Below are 24,277 nucleotides of genomic sequence, written 5' to 3' on the forward strand. Positions count from 1 at the left end.
TCTGCAAGTAAGCGGCGACATTCAAGTTAAAAAGGCGCACCATGCTCGAAAACGGGCACTAAAAATAGCAACTTAAAACAGTGTTACAAATCTTCTAAAACGTGGAGAAGAACAGATTTTTACTCAACCTTTCAATGGATAATAAACACATAGTGAGTCATCTTGCTTTGCACTAAAACGCATCCTATAATTCCTTCCCACAATGCCTTGGTTCCGTAAACAAATATATGCCGTCTTTTGCTCTTAACGACAGATGTCAAGCTAGAAAACGAGTCCTTTCTTAGATCCTCTCCGTGAAACTGTGTTTGAACATATGAAATATTGAAGAAGACAATAGAAAGCAAACTCATTGTCACTTATACTATCAATTGCTCAAAGCGTTCCCTCACAAATGCTAGATAGCTAGCCGCTAGCTTAACATTACGAAAGCAACGTCAGTTAACGTAGCTGTTATATTAAACCAAAGTAATAAACGTGAATATTTAATGATGTCTGGACCAAATGGAGACCCAAGCATGTCCATTGACGATGGTATTATCAACGACGAGGATGAATTCGACAATGAAGGTAATGTGTATTTATTTGTTGTATCTTTCCTAATTATTTAACATTGCAGCTGAGAATAAATTACCTTTCAAACTAAAACAAAGTGTGCTGATCTGATTCTTTGCTTCTTCATAAGATTAGAATACAAACTTCAAAACTACCACAATTCAAAATACTCTACTGGCAGATTAAAGTATTGAACCATGGTTTGATGTCCGGTTACATAGAATTTTAGTTGTTGGTTTGTGGATGTATGGGAATTAAAGTTTCGATTTATGTTTAGAAATGAATTAAAAACCGACTGAAATATGCGGTCTGCATTAGCATTTTATGGACAGTTGACCCAGTAGTGTTCTTTTGGTAACTGTGTTCACCCATTTATACTTTAAATATGCTAATTTAAATCTAAAATGTTAAGTTTTCAGGTCAAAAAGGGCATATTATAACTGACAGCTAAGGTTCTGCTTTCCCTTATAGTCCTTGAAATTCTGGGCATGACATGCTATTCCTGTAGCACCTCTTGTTACTTTATATTTATATATATAAAAAAAAAACCTTTGTATGGTGTGGACTTTTGTTTATGTAACTTTGAAAATATTTTATGTGCCGAAAATAGCAATAAAATACACTGAAAGTGTAAAGGTGAAATAAAACAAAACGTTCGCCTTTTAAATCTCGGTTGCTGAAAGTCGGTAAAAACGTGTTTTATTTATGCCCCTTTGACAGCATTAATGTTATTGTAGTTACAGCATCGTTACATTATAAATTAATTAGTCTCTTTTTGTTCAAAAAACTCCAAAACATCAAATGTACGCAAGAAGCTAATCTTAAACTGGTCTGCTGCACATCCACAGAGTACGCCGACATCAACTCCATGCTGGATCAGATCAATTCGTATCTGGACGACCTGGAAGAGCGTAACGACACGCTCAATGGCAAAATGCATGAACTGCTGGAGTCAAATCGGCAAGCCCGCCTGGAATTCAGGGCCCAGCTGCTTGGCTCCTCAACCCAGGGGGAGCATCATACTGAGGAGGAGCGTCGTCCTGCAGAGGAGGAGCCCTCCTTACCCAGCAAGGAAGACCTAAATAAGGAAAATGGAGGCGCGTGAGATTGTGAAAAGCCGGGATACAAGTATTAATGAGCTGACTCAACTCCTAATCTGTGTCGGGACTAGTCACCCGTGATCTGCATCCATGCCCATCTAACACCTCTGTGTATTTACACCCCCCCCCCCCCCCGCTGGCAGATGTGTGTAAAAGCTGTGTGGTTTTACATCTCTGAACTCGATCCAGTTTTTCTCCCTTCGGTGAACTTTGACTCGCTGGTGTTTTTTTCCCCCACCTGCTTCTCATAGAAATCGGGTATTGCAACATTTCATCACAGCAACGGCAAAAAGCCGTGTACTTCTTTAAAAAAATAAATTGTAATTAAAATCTGCTGCATTATTTATTAGGTGACGATGGAACTACAAGAAACATCTGTCGTTTGGAATAGAACTGAGGGAATGATTTGTATGAGCCATGAGAGGAAAGTGCTCATGTTTGTCCTTCTTCCAAAGTGGGTATACTATTAAATTTGTGTTTCTGGCTTCACCTATGAGCCATTTAACACGGTCATTCGCTTTGTTAAAGTTGTAGTCCATGTATTTACTGTATCCCAAAGAATATAATGTTACATTCCAGGTGCCGCGCTGGAGTTTGAACAGTGTCTGTGTGTTAAGTGTAAGCCATTAAAATGAAGTCAACACAGCCCGGGAATTGTCAGACATTTTAATATAAATTAAAGATTACTTCCAAACAGAAAACAAACATCCAAAAAATACGTTAAACTTCCAGCAGTTAGAAAACGTCACCTGGTTGTTCATTTAAATTTTTCAGTAGCTGAATAAAAATACAATAAGAAAACGTACAGCTTTGTTTGAAATGATCTTTTAAGTGTCATTTTTCTCTCCTGCTTCATTCCGTTTCAGAGCTCGAAGAGCACGGTTCATCTCACGTCTCGTTCCTTCAGAAACAAAGTCACCAGACTCGTCGCCGTGACAACCAGGGTTGCTACATGTGTCAGTTTCTTGTGGTTTTTAAATACGCCTCACTCATATGGAGGATGAAATGTTTCCAGAGCAGCACACTTGTCACAAAGAGGGAACCGACCCATCCTCACTCCCACCTCGTGGAGGCTCGTAAGCACCAAAATGACACAGAGTTACATTCTTGGATGTAACCGGCTACTTTAAATCAGAGGAAAGAGTTTCTGAGGATGTTTTTTTTCTTTTTTCTTTTCTTGCTACGTTAAATACCGACACACGCCTCATGAATCTTCCTTTTGGATTCTGTCCAGTGTACAGAAAGTCTTCAGTGAGAGCAAAACTAACAAAACTATTTATAACTGGAGTCAAACCACCAGCGACCAAGACCAATATTGCTCTGTGAGTGCTAACAGAAGCGTTTCATGTCAAGGTTAACTTCCACCTCCCAAATTTAGACATACTTTTAAAAACCTCCATGGGAATGTGACACCAAGTCTGATTTTGCATAAAACTTCTGGCGGTGCCAGTACTATTCATTAAACCTGGGTACTCTTTCTTTACGGATTCTGAGAATTAAATAAGCTTCGACCGACGGTCACTGAAGTGTCAAAATGAACGAAATGCAGCATTTTTTTTAAACATGAAAACTCCCAGGCAGTTAGAGACAGCTGATCCTGATGGAAAGAAGCCTTTCTGACATGTCGATGAAGCACATCTGCTGCTGTTCTCACTAAGAGTTCCTTTCACATTTCAATAAAAGGGGACTCTTTTCCACTGGCTGTCCACTCGTGTAAAAGAGGTCTACATTCAGCTTCTTTCCACTCTTTATTACAGACAGCAAACCAATAAGCATATTCAAGACAGTTTCATCATAAAGGCAACAGCTGCTGGCATTTTTTTTTTTGTCCTGCACACCACATCAAATTGAACCCAAGTCAACAAATAAGAACAGAAAATGCCTTAAACCAAACTGATCCGATTCAGGATTCCAATGTTTCTCAATACTCAAACCAAAGAACAATTTCAACACTTCCTCAAGACAGCCGTCCCCTGATCAAACACTTAACTCGGGGTTACATTCTAACTTTCCGGCTTTCTAAAAGCATTTGCTACATGGTTAGCAATGTGACAAATGTTTCCACCGCACTGTAAGTATAATCTGCCGCATCTGTAGAGGTTCACTTTTTGTTCATTTTTTTTTTTTTTTTAAAACAATCATTAGCGAGCTCGAAAAAACGCCAGAAGCTGGAACTGGGCCCTCATCAGACTCTCGAGTAAAGGACAGCAGGGTGGAAAATTAACATCTGAGCCGCATACAAGCAGCGGTGAGTCAACGTAAGCGCAGTCGGAGTCATTACATTTTCTACCATGGATGTCATTGTTCCCTTTTCTTGAGGTTTTAAAAAAAAACCTCATATCTGTAATTTCGGGTTAAATGGAGCTTTCTGTCATTTGAAACCACTCCCATACTACTTGAATACAGTACAACTATTTTAGTGTAACTGATGGCTCTGGTCAAACTACGACTTTGGAAGTCAAGTCTTTGAAACTGTTAATTCGTTGTCTTGGGATTTAACGGCTGACTGACAGTTCTGCATAAAAACTTATACAAACTAGTGAAAGCATACTTAATTCTCACAACCTGCTTAGATGTAGTGTGGAACAGGTCATTTGGTGTTAAAGGATTATCCAACACAAGAAGTTTCTCCTTATTCCAAACTCTGGAGGACAAAAAAGCAGCTGGGACTGTAAAGTCTGTAAAGACTAATGACACCTTCTCCAGTGATCTCATTTTGCTGTCATGTAACTTTGAGGTTAGTAGACGGCCTCTGCAAAGAAAAAAAAAAGATTTTCCACCTGAGAGCCAAAATAAAGAACCTTACCCACAATGAACAATGCAAACCTCTATTAAACAGATGTGAATTTCCCACCCTGGGAGAGCAGTTCTGATGAAAAGTCCTGTTCTACTGGACACAGCAGCCAGTTGGTGTGTGTTGGAGAGAAGATGGGCTTTTGACTTTTCTTGGTCTCAGTTCCATCAAAGCACCTCTTGACATATAGTAACATCTTGTCCTATTGATGCGTTCAGAGATGCAGGCTCCTTCCTACATCGACTTTTCAGCTCAGCGTCTGTTCGTGGCCCTTCCCGACCTGCGTTTGGCGGTGCTTTTTGCCTTCCCCGTGCTGTTCTTTTTCCCTGGGCCTGCAGGAAGTTCCTCCTCCTTCTCTTCCACCTCCTCCTCTTCATTAGAATCCGCAGCAGCAGCAGCAGGTGCTGGCTCTGCCTCTGCCGGCTCTGCCTCTGCCTCCTCTCTGCTGCCAGCAGGCAGCTCAGCTGGACTCTCCTGAGCTTCAGATGCCTGGGAAGGGTTGTCTTCCTCCTCGTGATGAAGGCTGAGGTCTTGGTCTAGGTCCCCAGTGCTGGTTGCTGAGATGGTCAAGTCCTGTGAGGTTGAGTCGGTTTCCTGTTGTTTCTCTTGCGGCTGGTTTTCTGTCTGCGTTTTCAATTGGCTGACTGTAATGATGGGCTGCATGGAGTTCAGATTAGCAGCGGCACCCGTGTCAACGGAGAGCGAACCTTCATTTGAGCAGTCTGTGGGGGTCTCTGTTACAGACCTGACGCTGTCTGCAGCTTGAGTGGATTTCTTGGAGGACTGAGGAGCTTCACTCTTTTGACTCATCGATGTTCTGCATCTCTGAGGATCAGAAGCACAACAACACTGCAGTAAGCCAACAGAGACTTAAGTTTGAAAGCTTTTTCATCCATGTTACTTCTCCTTCAGACACACTAGTCGCTTACTTTACTGACCACCAAGTTTTTGATTATGACCCTGGGATCGCCTGATGTGTTGGCGGATGTTTATACCTGTACAACTTGTTTTTAAACTCTCTCTGTGGTAAGCATTCACCAGTAACCTGTGACAGGTGAGCTGTGAGTCTGTGTGTCTGTATGTGTGCATATATGGGAGTGAGTTTGCTGCAGGAAGCTGATATAAAAGGTTTTCTCTGCCTGGTTGTAATTTGTTGTGAATATGGGGGCTTGTTCACTTCTTTTTGCATTAGTTACAGAGAAGTGAAGCAGGTTAAGTGTGTGCTTAATCTAAATTTAAAGAAAAAAAAAAAGAAGATTAGGCTGATGTAGCTAGTTTTAAATTCTAACGATGTGTATGTGAAATTAACGGTGGTTCAAAAAGGTTCACTTGAACCAAATCCTTATTTCGAAGCTTAAAGAGTTTATAAACTGTCTGCCTGAAAGAAAATGTTGTGCATTTGATGCGAAAGGGGAAATTATAAGTCAGTCAGCTCGACCAAACCTGTGCCGACATTTAAAAGAACAATTTCTTTGTAACACTGGATATACAACAGCACTGAAGTGACAGAAGACTGACGTGACATGAGGAAGAGGAAGAGCAGAAGCTGGTATTTTAAAAACCACACTGAGTTAGTGGAACCTTTGAACATTCTGCGACACACAAAGCTTTTCCAGGAACCAGGGTCTTTTGGGAGGCCCTTTCCTTGCCTCACGTCCCTCCATCTTGATCGCAGTAACCGGGCGCCAAGAAGCAGGACTTCCCGGGGAAATCCACAGAAATGTACGATGTTGACAGATTTGTGAGTTGTCATTTCCTGCAACCGCTTTGGAGGAGTTAATCTGATTGTTTTTATAGTGGTTACTCTCTAAGACACAAGCAAAAGCACCCGCGACCTGAAGAAATGTGTCACATTACTGGAAACACAACATCAAACTTCCTGCTTTGAACTGCTGGGGGCCACACACAGCTGGGACCGTAAGCCGCAGTGGTGGAGATGCTTGAATCAATGCTGTGCTTGTGTTCGGAATGTGTGGATTACAACGAGGAACAGCGGCAGGTTGGGATCTTTTTCACCACAACCGATATGGATATGTGAGAGAGGCTAATGAGAAGATTTTGGCACACCCTGGTCTTTTGAGTGTTTCACAATCCTTATAAATGTGTAACATCAGTGGATTTGGAATAAATTGAGCTGAGGTTGACTTTAAAGGTTGCTGTGTGACCAATGCGGTGAAATGTCCGGGAGCAGCAAACGTAGTTTATTTGCCTAATCTGCTCGGAACCTTAGACCTCGACAAAAATGCAAAAGTAATCCTGCGGGTTGAGACGTCCCTATCAATCATTTACTCGCTCAGTAGCCGAAGCTCCCATCAGGTTACACAACAGGTCATCACAACATGTTTACCGCAGAGAGAGGAAGAGAAACACTAACGAGCCGAACAAGCAGGTAAAACACACACCAACGCACCGGGCAAAGGAGTGAAGTCAAACTCACCTTGAGGTTCTCAAAGTGGTTCAGTGACTTGCAGTGAGTGTGCAGGGCAGAGGATTCAAAGTGATAAAACTTGTTGCAGAGTCTGCAGATGAAGCCTGCGACTGGAACTAAAAAACTGGATCCTATCAAAAAAAGATAAATGAAAAAATAAAATAAAAAATCACGTGACCATCGCACAGAAAGGCAGAAAAAGAAAGCAAAAAGATGAAAGGCGAATTCACAAACCATAGACAGTGTCAGGGTCATACTGCTCATCACTGGCCATCTCATTTAGGGTCACTTCTTTCAGGGAGGACCAGCCATCCTGTAACAGCATCAGCTGTCGTTAGATTATCTCACAGCGAGGCAGAACAAAAAATGCAAATATTGCCCGTACCAAACAACAACAAATTAGATGCAAATCACCTGTGTGCCTCTTTGGTCTCCATCCTCGCTCTGCCTTTCCTCTCCCTCCTCCTCCTCACTGCCCTCCTCCCCCTCTTCTAATGAAAAGCCATCCGTGTCCAAGGCAGTCAGCTTGGCCCAGGCTTCACAGCCATTTTCCTGGAGCTAATAAACAGTGACAAGTACATTGGTGATGTGCGAAACGAGCGCAGAAAATCAATGACTTCATTTCGTCTTCGCTCCCGGGAAAACGCTTGCTGATTACTGAATCAAAAAAGATAAATGCAGGTATCTCGCCCACCTTCTGTCGGTGCTCCTGGGAGCGCAGGTGCTCCAGAAAATTCTGGGAGGTCTTGAATCTTTTCTTGCAGACTGCGCAGGAGGAGATGTCCATTCTGCTTGCAAGCTGAAGAGACAATGAGGAGACAGCAGGTTCTCACCGGAACAACCAGGAAAGCTGAATCGTTTGAGACATTTCGCAACATTTCTTGAACTCTATGTAAACGTGGTTATCTAGAAAGCGAGCAGCTGGTTACTTTGTGCTCCTCTGAGCGACGGTGGTCTGTGATGCTGCAGCTGAAGTGGGCGTGACAGCTGGCACACCAACGCTTCGAGTCAGCTTTCTTTTCTCTGCAAACACAAATATTAAGCATGAAGACCATTTATCATCCGTTTCTAACAACACATAAGACAAAATATAAGCAAAAGAAAAGAAAAAAAAAAAGCATTTTGAACTGACCCATCTTTGCTTACTCCCTGGAGAGACTCGTGCACTCGAGGCAGCAGGGTGACCAGACAAGCATTGCTCATGTGTTGGATCTCCATCATCCTCTGCTGGTGGGAAATGCTGTTCATGTGACTCCTAAAGTTCTACACACACACACACACACACACACACAAGTGAAAGCATTAAGCACAAGATAGGGCCGAACAAAATCATTCCTCCATCGGCCTCGTGCTTTTTCAACCTACTTGCTGGTTGTGACACGTGATGCTGCAAAGATAGCAGTAGAACTTGTTCGAGCCCTCTGCTACACCTTCCTCGTCTTCTTCCTGGCTCCCTGGTGAAGCCAAAGAGGCATCTTGGCCCTGTGAAGTCTCCTCTGCTGGCAAATTTACCTGCTGGTCCTCTTCACTCAGCCTGCCAGAGGTCGGCTGGGCTGACAAGCAGCTGTAAGCCTACAGAGAGGGATGGCAAATCAGGGCTGGCATGTAACCTAATGACTCATTTGCTGAATCATTTCATAGCACTGGGTTATTTTATTTTGTGCATGTCCTAACCAAGCACAAAACAACATGAAAAGAAAAAAAAAGCTTCTCTCACTTGGTCAGAACTGGTCTCCACCAGTGCCTCAACAGCTTCTGATCCCCTGCTGGAGCCTTCATCCTCCTGAACGCTGCAACCTTTGAAAAGGCAAGAAGACAGAAACTCACGGCTTAGAGCTCACCCTGATAGACCTGAACACACACATATATTAGGACTGTCCAAAATTCTGGTACCTAAAATAATCGATTTTCCAAAGCAGACATTAAAGTTTGTGTATTGTACCTTCAGGCTGGATATACTCTGTGTTGCTGTTGCACTCTGCCGGAGCAGCAGTGATGGTCTCAATAACACACTGTTCTTTAGGTTTCTCTGACCTGAGACAGAGAAGGAGCCGCACATGTTGAGCAATTACTGTCAAACAGGACACAATGTTATCTTGCCTTCTTTCGTTTTGGGTACTTGAGAAAGTAAACTGAGAAAGGAACTGCAGTTTTCTGTATTTAAAGACAATAACATACACTGTCTCACTGTCCTTAAAACAAGCTCAACATCAAGCTTGAGTAAAGGCAGCTAAAGCCAAAGAAAGCAGTCATGGTACCTTGATGTGATACATTTTATATCTAATTAATTTACTTTTAATAAACATCTGTATCTTTTTCCTCTTGTATTCTTTTTTAGCATCTTAATGCCTGTTTGGAAACACTTTAGGTTGCCATTTTTAAAGAAACTTGCCTTGCTTAGCATCAACAATTTCAACTTATCCATAAATGAGATGTTTTCTAAAGATAAAATGATACAACATCATTTCTGGTACATCCAGTACAACCACAGGCAATAAAATAGAAGAGTTTTTCTGACCCTTCTGTTCTCTGCCTCTTCACTACAGGTTCTTCAAGTTGCTCCTCAGAGACCTGTCCATCCACTCCTCCCACAACACCATCTGTGGGAAGCAAGAAAATTAAAAAAATCCCTTTAAAACGTGCATGCCTAGCATTTCAGCATACAGATGGGATTTCTGTTCATTTCCCCTTCTTTCACAGTGGAAACGTTTCAGTGGTGGTTGAATCTCAGTGCTACCTGTAGCGTCATTAGCACTGCTAGCTGCTGCTGCTGCTGCTGCTGGTGGTTGGTCGTCTGTGCTAACTGCCATCTGCTCACTGTCTCTCTTCCTGTCTGACTGTCGAGATGCGGTGTCCTGCACACAGAGACAGAAAACAGGACTCCAAATATACCTTGTGTAAAGACAAAGCCTGGTTTTTACAATTGGCATCATCAGCGATAGTCTGAAATGAAGATGCACTTCAGAAACATTAAAACAGAACTACATGTTATTGGTTGAAGCTCAGATTCAAAGAGTAAAAAACTGTTTTGTTATTCTGTATGAATGCATGAACACTGATAATAAAGTGAGAGCCAGATGTGCAACTTACATCATGTCTGCTGTCCTCCCTCTGAAATTTGCTTTGTTTTTTTTTTCCTGTTTAAAACTTTGTTCTCATCGTCCTCTTTAAGTTAACATTCCTAAAGAGCTTGAAATAAATAAATAAAAAACTCAGAATAGTAAATAATCTGTCTTACTGTCATAGTTAACTGTCCAAAGTCAGTAAATTTTGAGAATAAAATCCATCAATGTAAATTTATGTGAATCTACATACTTGCAGTGTTTCTTTGGGCCAAACAAACGTGGAAAACTCAAAGATATGCAGTCTAATAACATATCGGGATAGGAAATATTATGTCTTATCATATTTGTGGTATATTTAGCATTAAAAAATATGTTTCTTTAAAGCGATACATTCCTGCAAATAAAATCAATGGTTTACTTTAAATAAGATACTTTCAAATTCATACAATTATGGTTACTTGCATTTATAAAAAATAAATCTACAAAACCACTGTTAAATCATGATTAACTTAGACTGGACTGAAAATCTGGAGAAATATTAGTTATTGTAATGATGCTGCTGTTATTACTGTGGTAGAGATGGAAGAGGAGGAAGAGGCTGTGGTGGTGGTGGTGGTGGTTGTGTTGTAGAAGCGAGCATGTGGGTGGAAGGGTCGTGCAGCTGGGAAACCCATGATGGGGGACTTGATGGCCATGCCCATGGGAACTGGTCCCAGCAGGGACGACCTGGTCCCCGCGGTGAAGAACTGCCGGAACTGCTGCCCACCCATCCCAAAGCCCCGCATGTTGCCTAGATGAAAGCAAAGCATGAGAGCAGACAAATGGGTGAGTCCTGTTAGTCATGTACTTTGGGCTTTTCAACACGCTGCTTTCCTATCGCTTATAATCCAAACTGTACCCTGCATCTGCTGCATCAGTAGAGCACCCTGCAGCATTGGATTGGGGGCGATGATGGTCGCCTGGGTCGCCTGGCACAGGTTGACCATCCTCGGAGGAGGGGCCGTCTGAGGAGGACCAGGAATGGCTCTGGGCAAAAATATACCAAAACACGAGAGACAGTAAATGTACCGCATCATCTCAGAGGCCACACCCTCGCTGTAAGACCCTTTTTTTTTTTTTTTTAAACAAAAGGGTCTATTTTCTCTTTATTTGAAATTTGGTGGGCTGTGTAGGATCTCTGATATGGACCAATACACAACTTATACGTCTGGTTTAGTGAGCTATAATAATAAAAACACAATTACAAGGCATATTCACTCAATTAGCATAACAACACAAGTATCTAATAACAGTGCCTAATTGCTCATATACACATATGTATAAAACCAAACACTGAATATTTCTATGATATAAAATCAAATAAGAAACGCTGGATTAACTTGCTACAAAAAATAAACTCAATATTTATTTCATTCATCCTCGGAATAAACAGAGGTACCTACATTTTAAATCAGGATTAAAACCAAAACATCCCCAAGACCCCATTGTACATTATGTCTAACAGGTGATTAAATCTAGATCAGACTTTGTTTTGACTGGTCGCCACTGCCCAAAAGGCCCAAACAAAGGGTTTATTTTAAACATTGTTTTATACTACACACATCTAAATCAACATTACCGGTTTAATAACAGAGCATGGCAAAATCACATAATGATAACCATCTCACACTGCGTCGGCAACATATTCAATATCTGAAGCCACGAGCACAGTTTAACTTTGGCAGGTGTTGTTTTCGCACCGAAGGCCCAACATGATCCCCGTTCTCGATTTGAAAAGCTTACCGCGGTGTCTGGTGGTGATGGGCGACATGGTGTGACGGCGGCGGCTGCGGTGGAGGAGGAGGCGGAGGCTGCTGCTGGAAAAGTTGCTGTAGCTGTCGCAGGTGCTGGTGAAACTGTTGCTGCTGCTGCTGTTGCTGCTGCTGATGGATGTGTGGGTTGAACATCACGGGCTGTAATATCCTACGCTGGGTTAAAGTGAGCTGTCAGACCCTGAGTTGTGCGGTGCCAACGTCTGGCACCTCCTACAACATGAGATCCCTTGATGGGAAGAAGGAAAAACGCTTGAAGGTTTATATAACCTGCGGTCACATTAACTTATTGTTTAGACACACCTATAAACAGTACGCACCACCTGAGACAACAGGTCGCTCTCATATTTCATGATAAATAGCTATTGTTAGCAAATATGCTAACAAAAACATAGGCTTGCTAAGTTTATTTTGATTTCCTTAGACAGCAAACTTTGTGAAGAGGGCAGCATTAGAAGCGGCTGTTTTGACAGCAGGGTGGAATTTTATTCTAAACAATGTATAGATCATAGATGAACTGCAGCTACACCTGCTTTGACATGAACGAAGCTAATGCTACATTAGCCACCACTGAGTGACTGAACACAACGGGTTAGCTTAGCTTTCCACGGGCTAGCTATTCGACATTTGTGCTCCTCCAACAGAATTTTCCCCACTTTACCTCAGGCTTGATGGAGATACAATGAGAAACTTCTTAGAGAGGAAAGCAGTGACGTTGGTTGACAACCTAAAGAAAAAGTCTGAGCGCACAGTTAACTACTCGCTGTCGCAGCTGCGGTGGAACTTGCATAAAGCAGAAACCCAATCCAGCTTCTGGCACAATGACTGGACCCTGTCGCCCCCTAGTGGTTGTCTAGAGAAGTGAAAAAGTCTGCATAATAAACGGGGCTCTAAATAATGTAGAGTTTTCAAATCAAACCATATCGCCTTCTCAAACCAAATGCCAAAGTCCATTTAAATGCGATGAAAACAATATTTACACATATCTGCAAGCTAATGTCAACTAACCAAAAATAATTGCTAAGCCAGGAAACACTGAAATCTTATTATGATATCACAACAATTTAACATCTTAAGGGTGCCTTGTGTTCATTCTATAAAATATAGCCTATCACATGATATTATATCGTAATTGTTTTGGAACACATAACAAAATACACTGATATGTCAAATTCACGAGTATTAGACTCTTGGAATAGGTTCAAATTACTTTGATGTTTTATTTAGCTCCCTGTCCACCAAACCAATGCGTGCTCTGTGGTAGTAACATTGAAAATACAATACATTAGAAACACAAGACTAGATTTCGGTCTCAGGAAAAATTAATTCGCCAGACAAAACTGTAAAAATACATGTCCAAGCGGTGCGTTTGGGGTACTGCAGGTATCTCCTGAGAAAATACAAGAGATCATCCTCATCCTACTCCCCCCACCGCTGCGGTGCTCGAAGAGGAGTGTGGTAGAGAGAGTCCTTTTTTGAGGTGATCTGACATACCGAGCAAGGGTCGTCAATGAGAGCGCAAACCGAGAGGTGAACCGGCGTGTGCGCAAAAACAAAAAAACAACCATTCAAACAAAATTCGCCCTCTGAACGCGAGGGTGGCGTGCAGGGACGAAGAGGACGAGCAGATAAACCCGTCCCTGTTTTGAAAAGGAGCACGGTCCTTCCTCTTACATCGCAAAGATGGGGAACCGGGGAATGGAGGATCTGATTCCTCTGGTTAACCGCATGCAGGATGCTTTCTCCTCCATAGGGCAAAACGCAAATCTTGACCTGCCGCAGATCGCAGTGGTGGGCGGCCAGAGCGCAGGGAAGAGCTCGGTGCTGGAGAACTTCGTCGGGAAGTAAGTAGCTTTTCCAGGCTGCAGTGGATGTTAGTGAGCTCCGGTACATCACTCAAGCGGCCCTGTCCCCATCCCCCTTGAAAGCAGGTTCAAATCCACCAGAGAGGCTGCACCGAGACTTGGACAATCCAAATAGGCGCAGATTCACCTACTTTTAATGCCTTATAACTCTAATGTCTTCCACTGACACAGCACTCAGACAAGCAGATTATTTTGTGAGGCCTACATAAATCCCCGGTGAAGTTTATCTGTTTACTCCTGCATGATGCATTCATGGGCCACAAATTCCCGTTATAGCTCTATGTTTAGTTTGGTGACCCATCTGTGACAAAAAAAAAAAAACTAAAAGTAAGGCGCTATGAGTTTATAAACTTGGCTATTGTTTTGATAGAAGTGCGTTTTTTTTTTTACATGGTCACTATTATAAATCCCCAGAGGTCTATTAGACAGGCAGGGTCAATGTGAAGGCTGTATTCCTGTAAATAAGATACAGATACAGAATCAGGCTGCTTGTGTTGCTTTTTTGGCAGGGCTACCATTTTGTTGCCCACAAGCTGTTTAATCTTCAACATACAAGTGAGCAAAAAAAAAAAGGATGCTTGTCATGCGTGGAGGTTTCAGCTTTGCAAACGTTTTTTTACGTTGTGTTTTGTTTACTCTGCCTGCCTTAGTTACTGCTCCTGTTGATGATGATACAAAACAAAGCAAAAGGGAGCAAATTTGATCTGTTTTGCTGCAGTCTCCTCTGACCTTGTGAGAGAATGAGAGTCCACCTGAGCTTTGAGCCCTTCTAGCTCAGCTCACCCATCTGTCTGCCATAATACTGGAAGTGAAGCTTACTGCATGCAGAGAGCATCATGGGTGTTAAAAACAGGGGTTTAAACCCTGTTTTCACTTCATGCCAAGATTTCTTTTTTGTGCTTTTATAGTGGGGTTATGCTTTGTGCACAGTCGTGTGATTCAGCAGAATTTCTTGCTTAAGCAAGCTTAGAGTGTATGCGTATAGAGGCTCCCAGCCAACTCGCTCCCAAGGCCTGGGTATTCCATGGCAAAATGTCATTTATCCCACTGAACAGAGATAAATCCATCTGTTCAGCAAGTGATTGTCTCTTAAAGATTTGGAACAGATCCTCCCCTCCCAGGTAGATTTATAGGTCTACCATAGTTCAACACATGGTCACTAATCTCCATCTTAACTGGGAGTAGGCGAGGCCTCCCATTTAAGATATGTACCACTTGGACAAAAGGCAAAACATAGATACATCCATAGGGAGACAGCAAAATATTACGATACACAATAAAACACAAGATATTTTCTGAAAACATGAAAAACCAAATCAGAAAACATGACATTTGAAGTAAAAAAATAGCAACTTTGAACAGATTTGTTAGTTTTTTTCTTGTGTTTTCTGAAAGGGTGTAGCATTTTGTAGCATCATATTTGAAATATAGTTTTTTCTGTATCGTTGTTTTGTTTGTGAGATGTTGTGTTTTCTGATTTATTATGTTTTCTGAAGTTTTTTTTTCTTTTGTTAATTTGTCTTTTGTTTTGCACTGTATGTTAAGTTTTTTTTCCGTTTATTTTTGTTTAAAGGCTCTTCATTAATTTATCGCATTTTGTGCAGCTTCATCACAAGCTGCACATATGCAGTTGCAATATATTATTCAAGACCTATTAACAGACTGCTGTTCCTCTTTAACTCTACATAGGCAGGTAAATTATGCTTAATATCATTCAGAGTGGCAAAAAGCACAATTGTAAAAACCATGTTGAACGACATCTTGTTATTACTTATGTAATTTGTCTTGTCTCTCTTTTTTTGTAGCCCTATCAGTTGGCTTTTTTTTAAAGTGATTGAAACTATCTCTTTACGCTCATCACTGGATCCCTGTGTTGCATCACTCAGCTGTAGTCATAGAAACAGCTTGTGGCTAATTATGCTTCCCTACTCAAGGGACCGGGGCTTAGACGTAGGAGAGATTTAAACATTCTTACAAAGATGGGTTATATGAACATGGCAAATGGATGACTTGCTATCTTGTGCCAGTAAGGCCTTCAGTCTTTGCTGCTGTGTAGAACAGATTGCTGCGTAGTATCCTGCGGTGCTTGTGTTTATATTCAGTCCTCTGGTCCAGCTGCAGTGATGTTGCTCAGCTCCTCCCTCTACTCCAGTCTTCTACCTCCCCCCAGTCACCCAATATGTTTGTGTTATCAAGCTAACCCAACACAACACTTACAATGCAGTGTGTTATCACACGTGACAAAGCTTCCTTTTTCCATCTTTGTCTTCCTCTCCCTGCGTCTATAATACAGAGGTTTGCTAAGTCTGTCAGTAAGGTAATCTGTCTGTCATTAAGATCCCTGTATATCAGCCTTTTTCTTTACTAGAGATAAACAACCTCCAGGTTGATTTTTATTCCCGTCACACTGCGGGCTCTTTCCACCCTCTGTAAGGTTTTGAAGCTTATGGCTCACAGAGATACCCGACCGGAAAGAATAAACCTTCACAATGGCATTGAGAACGCAGTTATTTCAGGCATATTAGCTGTTTTAAATCAGATTCATTGGTCTACAACTTGTATATTTGGTGGTATAAATACATCGAGAAATGAAGACAGTTGTTTTTTCTTTCAAGAAGTCTGATTATCAAAGCATCATTCCAACCTAATTGTTCTAGGATGTGGGCAAATACCAGCAACTATACAATCAAAAACTGAAAGAATTGCTGAAAGGACTTGATTTAAGAGACAACTCATCTCTCAGGTGGATTAGATGTGATTGGGTGCTGTCGCATACCTGGCAGGTGTGACTCAGCGAAAAGGACAGCCAAAAGCTGTGTATATATGCTGTACTAATATGAAGGAATGTCAGAGGGCACAAATCAAATTAGTCTGTTCTTCCTTGTTATTTGTCCTTCACTGTTTCTCGATCCTGCCTCAAGTCATCCTTGCAGCGAGCTTGTGTTTTCACCATTTGGTTTAATGTTTTTCATGCCAATTTGACCTGTGTTTCATGTCTCTTGATTGAAATTCAGCTCAGCTGGTGCTCAACTGGTTCTCTGTTGTTGGTAAAGTGGTAGAGTGGAGAACTCAGAGGTGTTTGCTCAAAGCTGATGTTTTTCAAACACTTTTCCTTTCCTTGCAATTTTTTGTGTTTTATACCCTTTCTCTTGCCTCTGACATTAAGAAAATAATATGTATGTGCCCTCAGTCTTCTTTGATCAATAGAATGATTTACAATTAATAAATTTTTTCAACCAAAAGACAACGTAAGAAATATATGTTGCATATAGCCATTTTTATTTATTCTTTGTTGATTTTTTTTTCTTTCAATAACCCGGTATCTTCCTTTACTATCCAGGAAAATGGCCTCTTGAGATAAAAAGTCTATCTAGAAAAAGTATATTCATTGTCAGAAAATAGGGAAAAACTGCCGTCAGTTTCACACCACAGAGCTCAGAGACCAAAGATATTAGTTATTAGATAAAAACAAAGAAAGGCAGAAAATCAACAGCAAAAGGAGCTGACACCATTGAATGTTTGGCATTTATCTGAATTATGGACATAACATTTCCACAAGCTTGTTATCAAACTTTTGCAGAGTCTTTTCTCTTTGTTTTTTATACCTGTTCACACAGGTCAAGCTTCACTGTGCGTTGGTCTTCGATCTTCTTGCCACATCGCTTTGGTTCACTTGTGTTTGTCAACATAGAATAAGACATTTAATGAATAGAAATTGCAGCGCATCTGCTGTTCTCCATTTAGGGCTGTCACCCAGTCAGTATTTTAGACTCCCATGAGTCTAATTATCACAGACAAAGCAGGTCTGTTGTGCTGAACACATTGAGCATCAGCTGGGTGAAGCCTGTTAGCACACAGTGGTTATAGGAATGACGGTTGAGTTAAAGTCAATATTATTCTATCAATGAAGTAACATTTGATTTTTTTTTAAAGCTAGTTGAAGGTGATCAAAGAGTCAAAGTGAAAGCAGTCAATCAAATAGTAAAGCTTCTGGAGACCCTGTCATAATGCAGGTTTGTTTCAAAGCTGTATTTGTCTTGCATTGTGTGTCAAATTAAGTAGTCTGTGGAGATTAGGATCTCTTGAGGAGGCACAAATACACTATAGGAGCTAAAAAGCTGTTCCATAAAACAACCTAATGTAGTTGTATATCTGTTTCAGGAAGGCTTAGATTCAGTCTGCCGAGTCTTTCAACCAACAGAGCGTTCACTTTAATGTGCTGCTTGCCTCAGAGTAGAGCTCAGTTTTTGCCCAGAAGGTTGTTTCAGTACCACGGACAGCTCTCTTTGAAATGCTGACCAATGAATCAGCAGGACTCACTCCCAGGAACACAACAAAGGCTGAATGTCATCGCCAATGACAGCTGCTTTCATGTGTTATAGCTCTGTCATCATGGGAGACTAAAGAGCTCCTCGGGTTAATGTCACCAATGAATTATAAATATAATGGCATGAAACGTATTCCTCATTTTGGCACCCGAAAAATATCTTGTGCAAAAAAACAAAAAACAGGGATAAAAGGTCAGATTATTCCTTGATACTGGCAAAAGAACACAAGAAAAATAGAAAACAGGTTATATGCAACACAATGTTTTGCTGTGATGCAAATAAATCCAGGAGTGTGTTGCTGCTGCGTTTTACACAGCTTAACTGACTGAAGCTTATTGTTGTCAGTGAAGGCTGTTGGCATTCACATAACCTAAGAACATACTGTGGAACTACATCATAGATATATTTCACTCCAGGCTGTCCTCGCTGTTCCAACTCCCCACATTAAGCTTATAATATATAGCTGGTGTCATGTTACATAACGCTGTGGTTGAGGGCTAAAACTGTACTGTAGAGCGGCATCAGGACAATGTACTGCAGCAGTACTGAACCTTTATTCTGTTCACCCTAAGGAAGGGGGCGTGAATTAGCTACATAGACATGGATGGTCCCTTAATGACAGTGGGATGATTATAGTCTAATGTGAAGGTATTACACCACAGAAAAAATGGTATCATGTGCTGCGTGATCTATATTTGATTCTACTGCAGTTTAATATTTTACCTGGATTCTCTCAGTCTTCTCACACAAACTGATTTCTTAGGTTTGTGTCTCCTATAAGGCAAATAGTAAATTATTTCTACGTTTGGTTTCTTTTGCTATTTCAATAGAGATGAATTTATGTTTAACCGTAACAGTTCCTTTTTCAAGATACTTATTCTTCTTATCCACTATCCTTCTGAGAGATTTTTTTTTGTTCTTACCACATTTATTTAATTTTATTTTTATTTAATTTACAAATTAGTCTTAAGTTTTGGTGCTCAGTGTGCATGATCAAGTTTAAAAGAACAGTTCATAATCTAATCTAATCTTTTATATGAATGATAAATGATAATGATGAATGATAATCTAATGATATCTCATTGCAATTAGTTTCAAGTTACATGATATGTATAAATATGTCATATATATGTAAAAAAGTAATTGTACTGCAAGTTAGCCTCATCGCCAAGTTACTCCGGCTTCCTCCCACCGTCCAAAAACATGCATGTTAGGTCAATTGGTGATTCTAAATTCACGAGCTGTCCCTAGGAGTGAGTGTGATTGTGCATGGTTGTCTCGTTTGTCTCTGTGTGGCCCTGTGATGGACTGGCGACCTGTCCAGGGTGTACTCCGCCTCTCACCCAATGACAGCTGGGATAGGCTCCAGCCCCCCTGCGACCCTAAATTGGATTAAGTGGTAATAGAAAACGGATGGATGATTGAATATCATGGTTTCAATGGATTTCTTTCTAACAAGATCATTCTGATGCAACTTTTTATACTGTCAACACAACTTTTGAAAATGATTCCCAAACACATAAAAGGCTCAGTACTTACTAACTCTGGCTGCAACTATTGTAATAGTAACATGAATTGATTTAACTAATTGGTTAATCATCTGGTCAACAAGCTAATTACACTGGCAACACCAAAATGCATGTTTTGTCTGATCAAAAATCTATCAATGAAACTGACAAAAAAAAAGAAAAAAAGAAGAAGATAAAACTGAAACTAATTAGTTTCAGTTCTCTCATGGAAACGTCTCAGGAAATCATTAGGAATTTATGGTAGCTGTAAAATGAGGTCTTGTTGCGGTGATAAAATCTCTTAAAGACGGAGGTAAACTGTTAAGGCTGAACAGCGTATGGACACAGGAAGAGTGAGAAAGCAGTCATTGAGAGACAGAGGACATCATTTGTTCTGATGCTGCCCCAGAGGATTACCACTAATCTCTGTTTGGGCCACAGCTTGCCTCCAACACATTCTCCCATTGGCTCTGGTCTAATCTCGATTTCCACCATCCAGCAGTCAGAAGCGCCATTGGCTCTATCTTCAACAGTGGTTCACAGCAGTACATGTTCATGTCTGTGTATGTGCGTGTCCTATTTATCAGCAAAAACGTTTCTACGTCCTATTGTGGAGGAAACTCTCCTGGTTGTGATGGTTCACTGCTGTCAGGGCTCATAATGCTGCATTAGAGCAGGATTAGATGAGGCTCAGTGTCTGACTGCGTCTGGGAATCGGAAGTGAGGTGACGCACACACTGGGTGGCGGGTTGAGTTAATAGAATTATGACTGTGTCTTACAGAGAACTTACGACAGACATAATAGATAAACACATACACGATACATGGATTTTCAATAACAAACTAAAGTGATTGGAGATAAAGGAAACTGAATAAACCTGCCTATATAATCTAGATCATCTGTGAAACTGTCGCTGCTTACAGGGAAGTTATGAAGACAGATATTACTTGAAAATGTCTGACACAACAAAATGTAAAAATAATTTAAAATGACGTTTAAAAACTTTTTTAAGCGTGGCTCTTGTGTTTGAGTGAAAACTTTCGTCATGAGCAAATAGAGAGGCTGTGTGTATGTGTGCCCTCACTGTGGAATTTGTGTGTGTTGGTTTTAGATCCCTGATTGTAAAAGAAGCAATGAGTCACTGCTCCACAGCCGCTGGCACTCGCTAGACGCTTGTGGGTGGGTGTATGTGTGTGTGTGTTGTACTACTACAGCAAATTAGAGAGAATGAATGAATGAACAAGTGACTGAATGTCCCCATGAATTTAATCTATTAAGTCTATCAGTGGGAAACTGATTTTTAGAGCCATCAGTCAAATTAATCTTCTGGTACTCAGCTGTGGGAACACTACTGTAACACTAAATGTGTAAATGACATAAATCAGTGCTGTTAGCATCCTCCTACACAACCTCCTCTTCCTAAAACAGATGAGGACTTTGAAAATCTATAAAGTACAATGAAGTGAATCAAGGCATATATCTATAGCTATATAGATATAGATATAGCTATAGATATCTGTACAATGACTACAGTCAGCTCTGTCTTGGTCAACTACAATACTTAAATAGTGCTTCTATCCTAATGCATCAGTAATGATAATCTAAGAACAAAACACTGACAGAGCCCATTTTTTAGTGTAATGAGTCATTTTACCTTTTACCTATATTATATATATTTTACCTCCAATACTATACCTCTGTAGGGATTGTTATGTAGGACATTCATTGGGATTTCTGTGCTTTTTTAGCCAGCTGGAGCAGTGTGCCTTCTGACATCATCAGACTTAAAACCATGATATTTTCCTAAAGTTACTAATTTGTTTTTGTCTCTAAAAAAGTGAAGCAAAAGTGAAACAAGAAAATGTTACTTGAGGAGACCCAAGTTTCCCGTGTCAGTGTTTTTAATGTTATGGTTGATGTGCACTGTTGTGAATATAGTCATATTGTAACTGTCATAAAGTCAGTTGAGTAGATTGACAAAATAATATACTGCCCCAGTTTGATACAAAAATAACAAGAGAGGTACGACATTATAGTACATCCAAGGAGATTAAAGGATAGCTGCCACAGCAATAAACGGGAACCTGCTGTGTCATCTCTGATCCTGTCCTCGATAGTCCAATATAGAGGAAAAATCCATCAGACGTTTGATTTGAGGGATTTTTCAGCTAACAATTTAGAGTGGAAACACTGTTGCCAGATATACTGTTAAGACTGAAAAAGCTTTTAGACAGTTATTGCTAAGTGCATTCATTCTAACTTGATGTAACCTTGAAATGATTGAACTAATCTGTGTAATTCCTTTTTTTTTTATTTTAGCCCTCTACTTTATATCTCCATGGTCTGGTGATTGTGTCTATGTGGGTGTTTTCATTCCCTGCTTCACTGTGGAGAATATAACAGAGGAGGGTGGTTGAGGGTGGAGTCTGTCAGCTTCTTAAAAGGATTAGGTAAATAATGAGGGAATAAAGAGACGGAGATGGGAGAGTCACACTGCTGTCAGAGTGTGATGGGCTTATAGACGGTCTTTTCAGTAATTAAAAGGTGTTAAGCAGATAAATGTACATGACTGAAAACTCAATCTGTCTGTGGCTTCTCTCATGTGGGAAGATGAGGACAAGTGGGGTGAGAGGAAGACCTGCAGTTCAGACCATCTGTCCTCTCTAAAATGCCTCCAAGTGGGAGAGAGGGAAAACTGCCCACGTGTACTCTTGAAGGCTTTAGGACCAGCGGGAACAGATAAATGTTATGAGATACAATAACAACACTGAAACAAAATATAGAAAAGAAGCTCTCAGCGTAGGACTATGATTTGATTTTTCTATTCTCCAAGTGACACACTGCAGGTTGGAAAGTGATTAAGAGGGACTGATCAGCAGAACTCAGCAGTTTGTAGTTTTATGAGATTATGTGTTTCAGAAAGGTCTGCACTAGTGGAAGTTAGAAAACTAGTGCTACCTTAACTGATACCCTCATTGTTTTTTGAAGAGAGGTGCTAGCAGCAATATGTCACTCAGTGCTGTTTATTCCGAAAAGCAAATTTAAAAGAATTTGACATTTTGGGAAATATTTATATTTGCTGCTCAAGAGTCAAGAGTGTCATTTTGATGAGATGCTTTGCAGCATGTCGGATCGCTTCATTTAGCGTTCATGAAAACACCTGATTTTTTTGTTTATCTTACAAACTGATGAACTATCCTGAGAGCAGTAGAGGCAGATTTGTATCCTTTTGACAAAGACTTTCAGCTTCCGTGCACAGACATGAGAGATGTGTCACACTTTTCCCAAAAATGTTGAGCGACTCTTTAAATCTTGAGCGAAGTTTTGCCAAATTTAAATGCCTGTCATAAACACTGAGAATGACTCAACTGCATGAAGGGAAGTGACAAATTCACTTTGATTTAATTACCTCTTGATTAAAACCAGAGTTTATAAAAACATTTCAGTTTTTCATCAGACTGCATAACAGCAGTTCAAAAAACACAAATGCTTTTAAATTACAACAGTTTGATAAAGCCACAGTGGAAGTGTCTTTAGCAGCCACTTGTTATTGTTCATGCACCAGTGAATGACAACTCTCTTGTCAGCTGGTTGAGGAGCACTCTGTGCCAGTGGCGAGTTGATGCTGGCGTTGTATAAGCAGCTGAAAGAAAGCACTAAAAACACGCCAGCAAGCAGAGGTCAGTCTGAACACATGCTCTCATCCTGACACAAACACACACTTCACACTCAGCTCATCCACATCAGAACAGAGTTACAGTCATGAACAGAAGCACTTGCATTTGCATCAACACTTACAAGTTACTCTCTGTTGTTGTCAGACAAACTCTAAGGTTAGACGGTGAGAAACAAAGGACTTGAAATCACTTTTTTCCTTTTTATATTCAGGAATTTAGTTGTTAGAAGTTGGAATAGGCGTGAACCACTGGTGTGACTTGACTGCATAGTTCTACAGACATATTTGTCCCATTTCTCCATCCTGTCAATTCTTTGTATGGAGAAAAACATTGGAAAACACAGAGATGAGCAACAGCGGTGTAGCTTTTAATTTTGCCCTGTTGCGCGAGATCGTTCATATTTTTTTAATGACTTTGGTAAACTTTCCATGTAGGACATATTGTCACAGTGAGCCTCCAGGCTGCACAGGCGCTGTCCAGGTTTATTCCAGGTTTGTTGTGTTAAGCTGCACACTGGATAAGTTGGCCGTCAGAATATCATGTAACTAACTTCAGTTACTGATTAATGGTTTCAGACATTTCTAAAGTCAAACATTGCAAATAAATGTTTAGTTTGAACTTAGAGGACCAAAAAATGTGATGTATTATAACAGAGCCACTTGTCAGTGTTTTATGATATCTTTTCTTTTTTTTTATCTGTGGACCAATAGATCAACAGATGAATTGATTGTGTATTGTTAAAGTGTATTACTTTGTATGCTATGCTCTTATGTTTTGATAAACGTAAGACAAAACACAACACAGACAAAACAGACACAGAAACCATTAAAATGATCTGTGATATTTCGATAAAGTGTCAAAAGGTAACAATTCTCTCACACAATCACGGTCTTTCATAGATTTATAGATTAATCTGTTGGTTTAATTAACTGATGGCAACTCTTAAAAGTAGAATTTTTCATTGTTTTAAAAAAACGTAAATAGAACGAGAATGATTTATTCAAGGCCGTGAATTGAACTGAAGATCGACCAAGACAAAAAACAATAGATATAGAGTCTGATCAGTTTTGAAAGTTTATTTTAAATGTCATGTCTCCAACAAAATTAATTAGTTGGGAAAGGGGCTTGTTTATCAACTTTTGGCAACT

At 40.5% G+C, this 24,277-nt stretch overlaps 3 protein-coding genes across 18 annotated transcripts in view; 2 read left to right on the top strand and 1 right to left on the bottom strand.

Annotated features, from left to right (window-relative positions):
* The first annotated feature begins 183 nt into the window (after positions 1-183).
* bbln (bublin coiled coil protein) overlaps positions 184-24,277 on the top strand; it is a 142,965-nt gene continuing 118,871 nt past the window's right edge. Inside the window, exons 1-2 of one of the 2 annotated variants that reach the window (XR_011909095.1) lie at positions 184-567; positions 1,401-2,200. Coding sequence is in view for 1 of the 2 variants with exons in the window: in XM_072372545.1 (XP_072228646.1) it covers positions 486-567; positions 1,401-1,657 (339 nt within the window). In the remaining variant the exon portion in view is untranslated. Of the gene's footprint in view, positions 568-1,400; positions 2,458-24,277 lie in introns of those variants that run through there. The other variant, XM_072372545.1, reaches the window with a different exon arrangement.
* Positions 2,305-12,571, bottom strand: ciz1a (cdkn1a interacting zinc finger protein 1a). Of its 2 annotated transcripts, none has more exons than XM_072372542.1 (16): positions 12,412-12,571; positions 11,722-11,979; positions 10,838-10,965; positions 10,509-10,729; positions 9,612-9,729; positions 9,393-9,474; positions 8,817-8,908; positions 8,592-8,671; positions 8,240-8,446; positions 8,007-8,137; positions 7,804-7,897; positions 7,569-7,673; positions 7,289-7,432; positions 7,109-7,187; positions 6,884-7,005; positions 2,305-5,271 (listed from the first exon to the last, which is right to left on the bottom strand). In XM_072372542.1, the coding sequence occupies exons 2-16, from the start codon at positions 11,883-11,885 to the stop codon at positions 4,699-4,701; spliced, it is 2,340 nt and encodes a 779-aa protein (XP_072228643.1). In that variant the 5' UTR covers positions 11,886-11,979; positions 12,412-12,571; the 3' UTR covers positions 2,305-4,698. The 2 variants fall into 2 exon arrangements, with proteins under 2 accessions (XP_072228643.1, XP_072228644.1); XM_072372543.1 differs by lacking the exon at positions 12,412-12,571 and adding an exon at positions 12,071-12,377.
* Positions 13,188-24,277, top strand: part of dnm1a (dynamin 1a) — a 52,722-nt gene continuing 41,632 nt past the window's right edge. For all 14 annotated transcript variants that reach the window (XM_072372541.1, XM_072372530.1, XM_072372527.1 and 11 more), the window contains exon 1: positions 13,188-13,594. In XM_072372541.1, the coding sequence (XP_072228642.1) occupies positions 13,434-13,594 (161 nt within the window). In that variant the 5' untranslated portion in view covers positions 13,188-13,433. The remainder of the gene's footprint in view (positions 13,595-24,277) is intronic.

This window comes from Leuresthes tenuis, unplaced genomic scaffold (assembly GCF_036924035.1).
Source record: "Leuresthes tenuis unplaced genomic scaffold, fLeuTen1.0.hap1 SCAF_19, whole genome shotgun sequence".
Lineage (NCBI taxonomy): Eukaryota > Metazoa > Chordata > Actinopteri > Atheriniformes > Atherinopsidae > Leuresthes > Leuresthes tenuis.

Excerpts from the sequence above, each read along its gene's own strand:
- ciz1a (XM_072372542.1), bottom strand. The coding sequence starts at position 11,885 with ATGTTCAACCCACACATCCATCAGCAGCAGCAACAGCAGCAGCAGCAA. Across the intron at positions 10,966-11,721 it reads CATCACCACCAGACACCGCG|AGCCATTCCTGGTCCTCCTC; the intron begins GTAAGCTTTTCA and ends ATTTTTGCCCAG. Across the intron at positions 7,188-7,288 it reads GAGACCAAAGAGGCACACAG|GATGGCTGGTCCTCCCTGAA; the intron begins GTGATTTGCATC and ends ATGCTGTTACAG.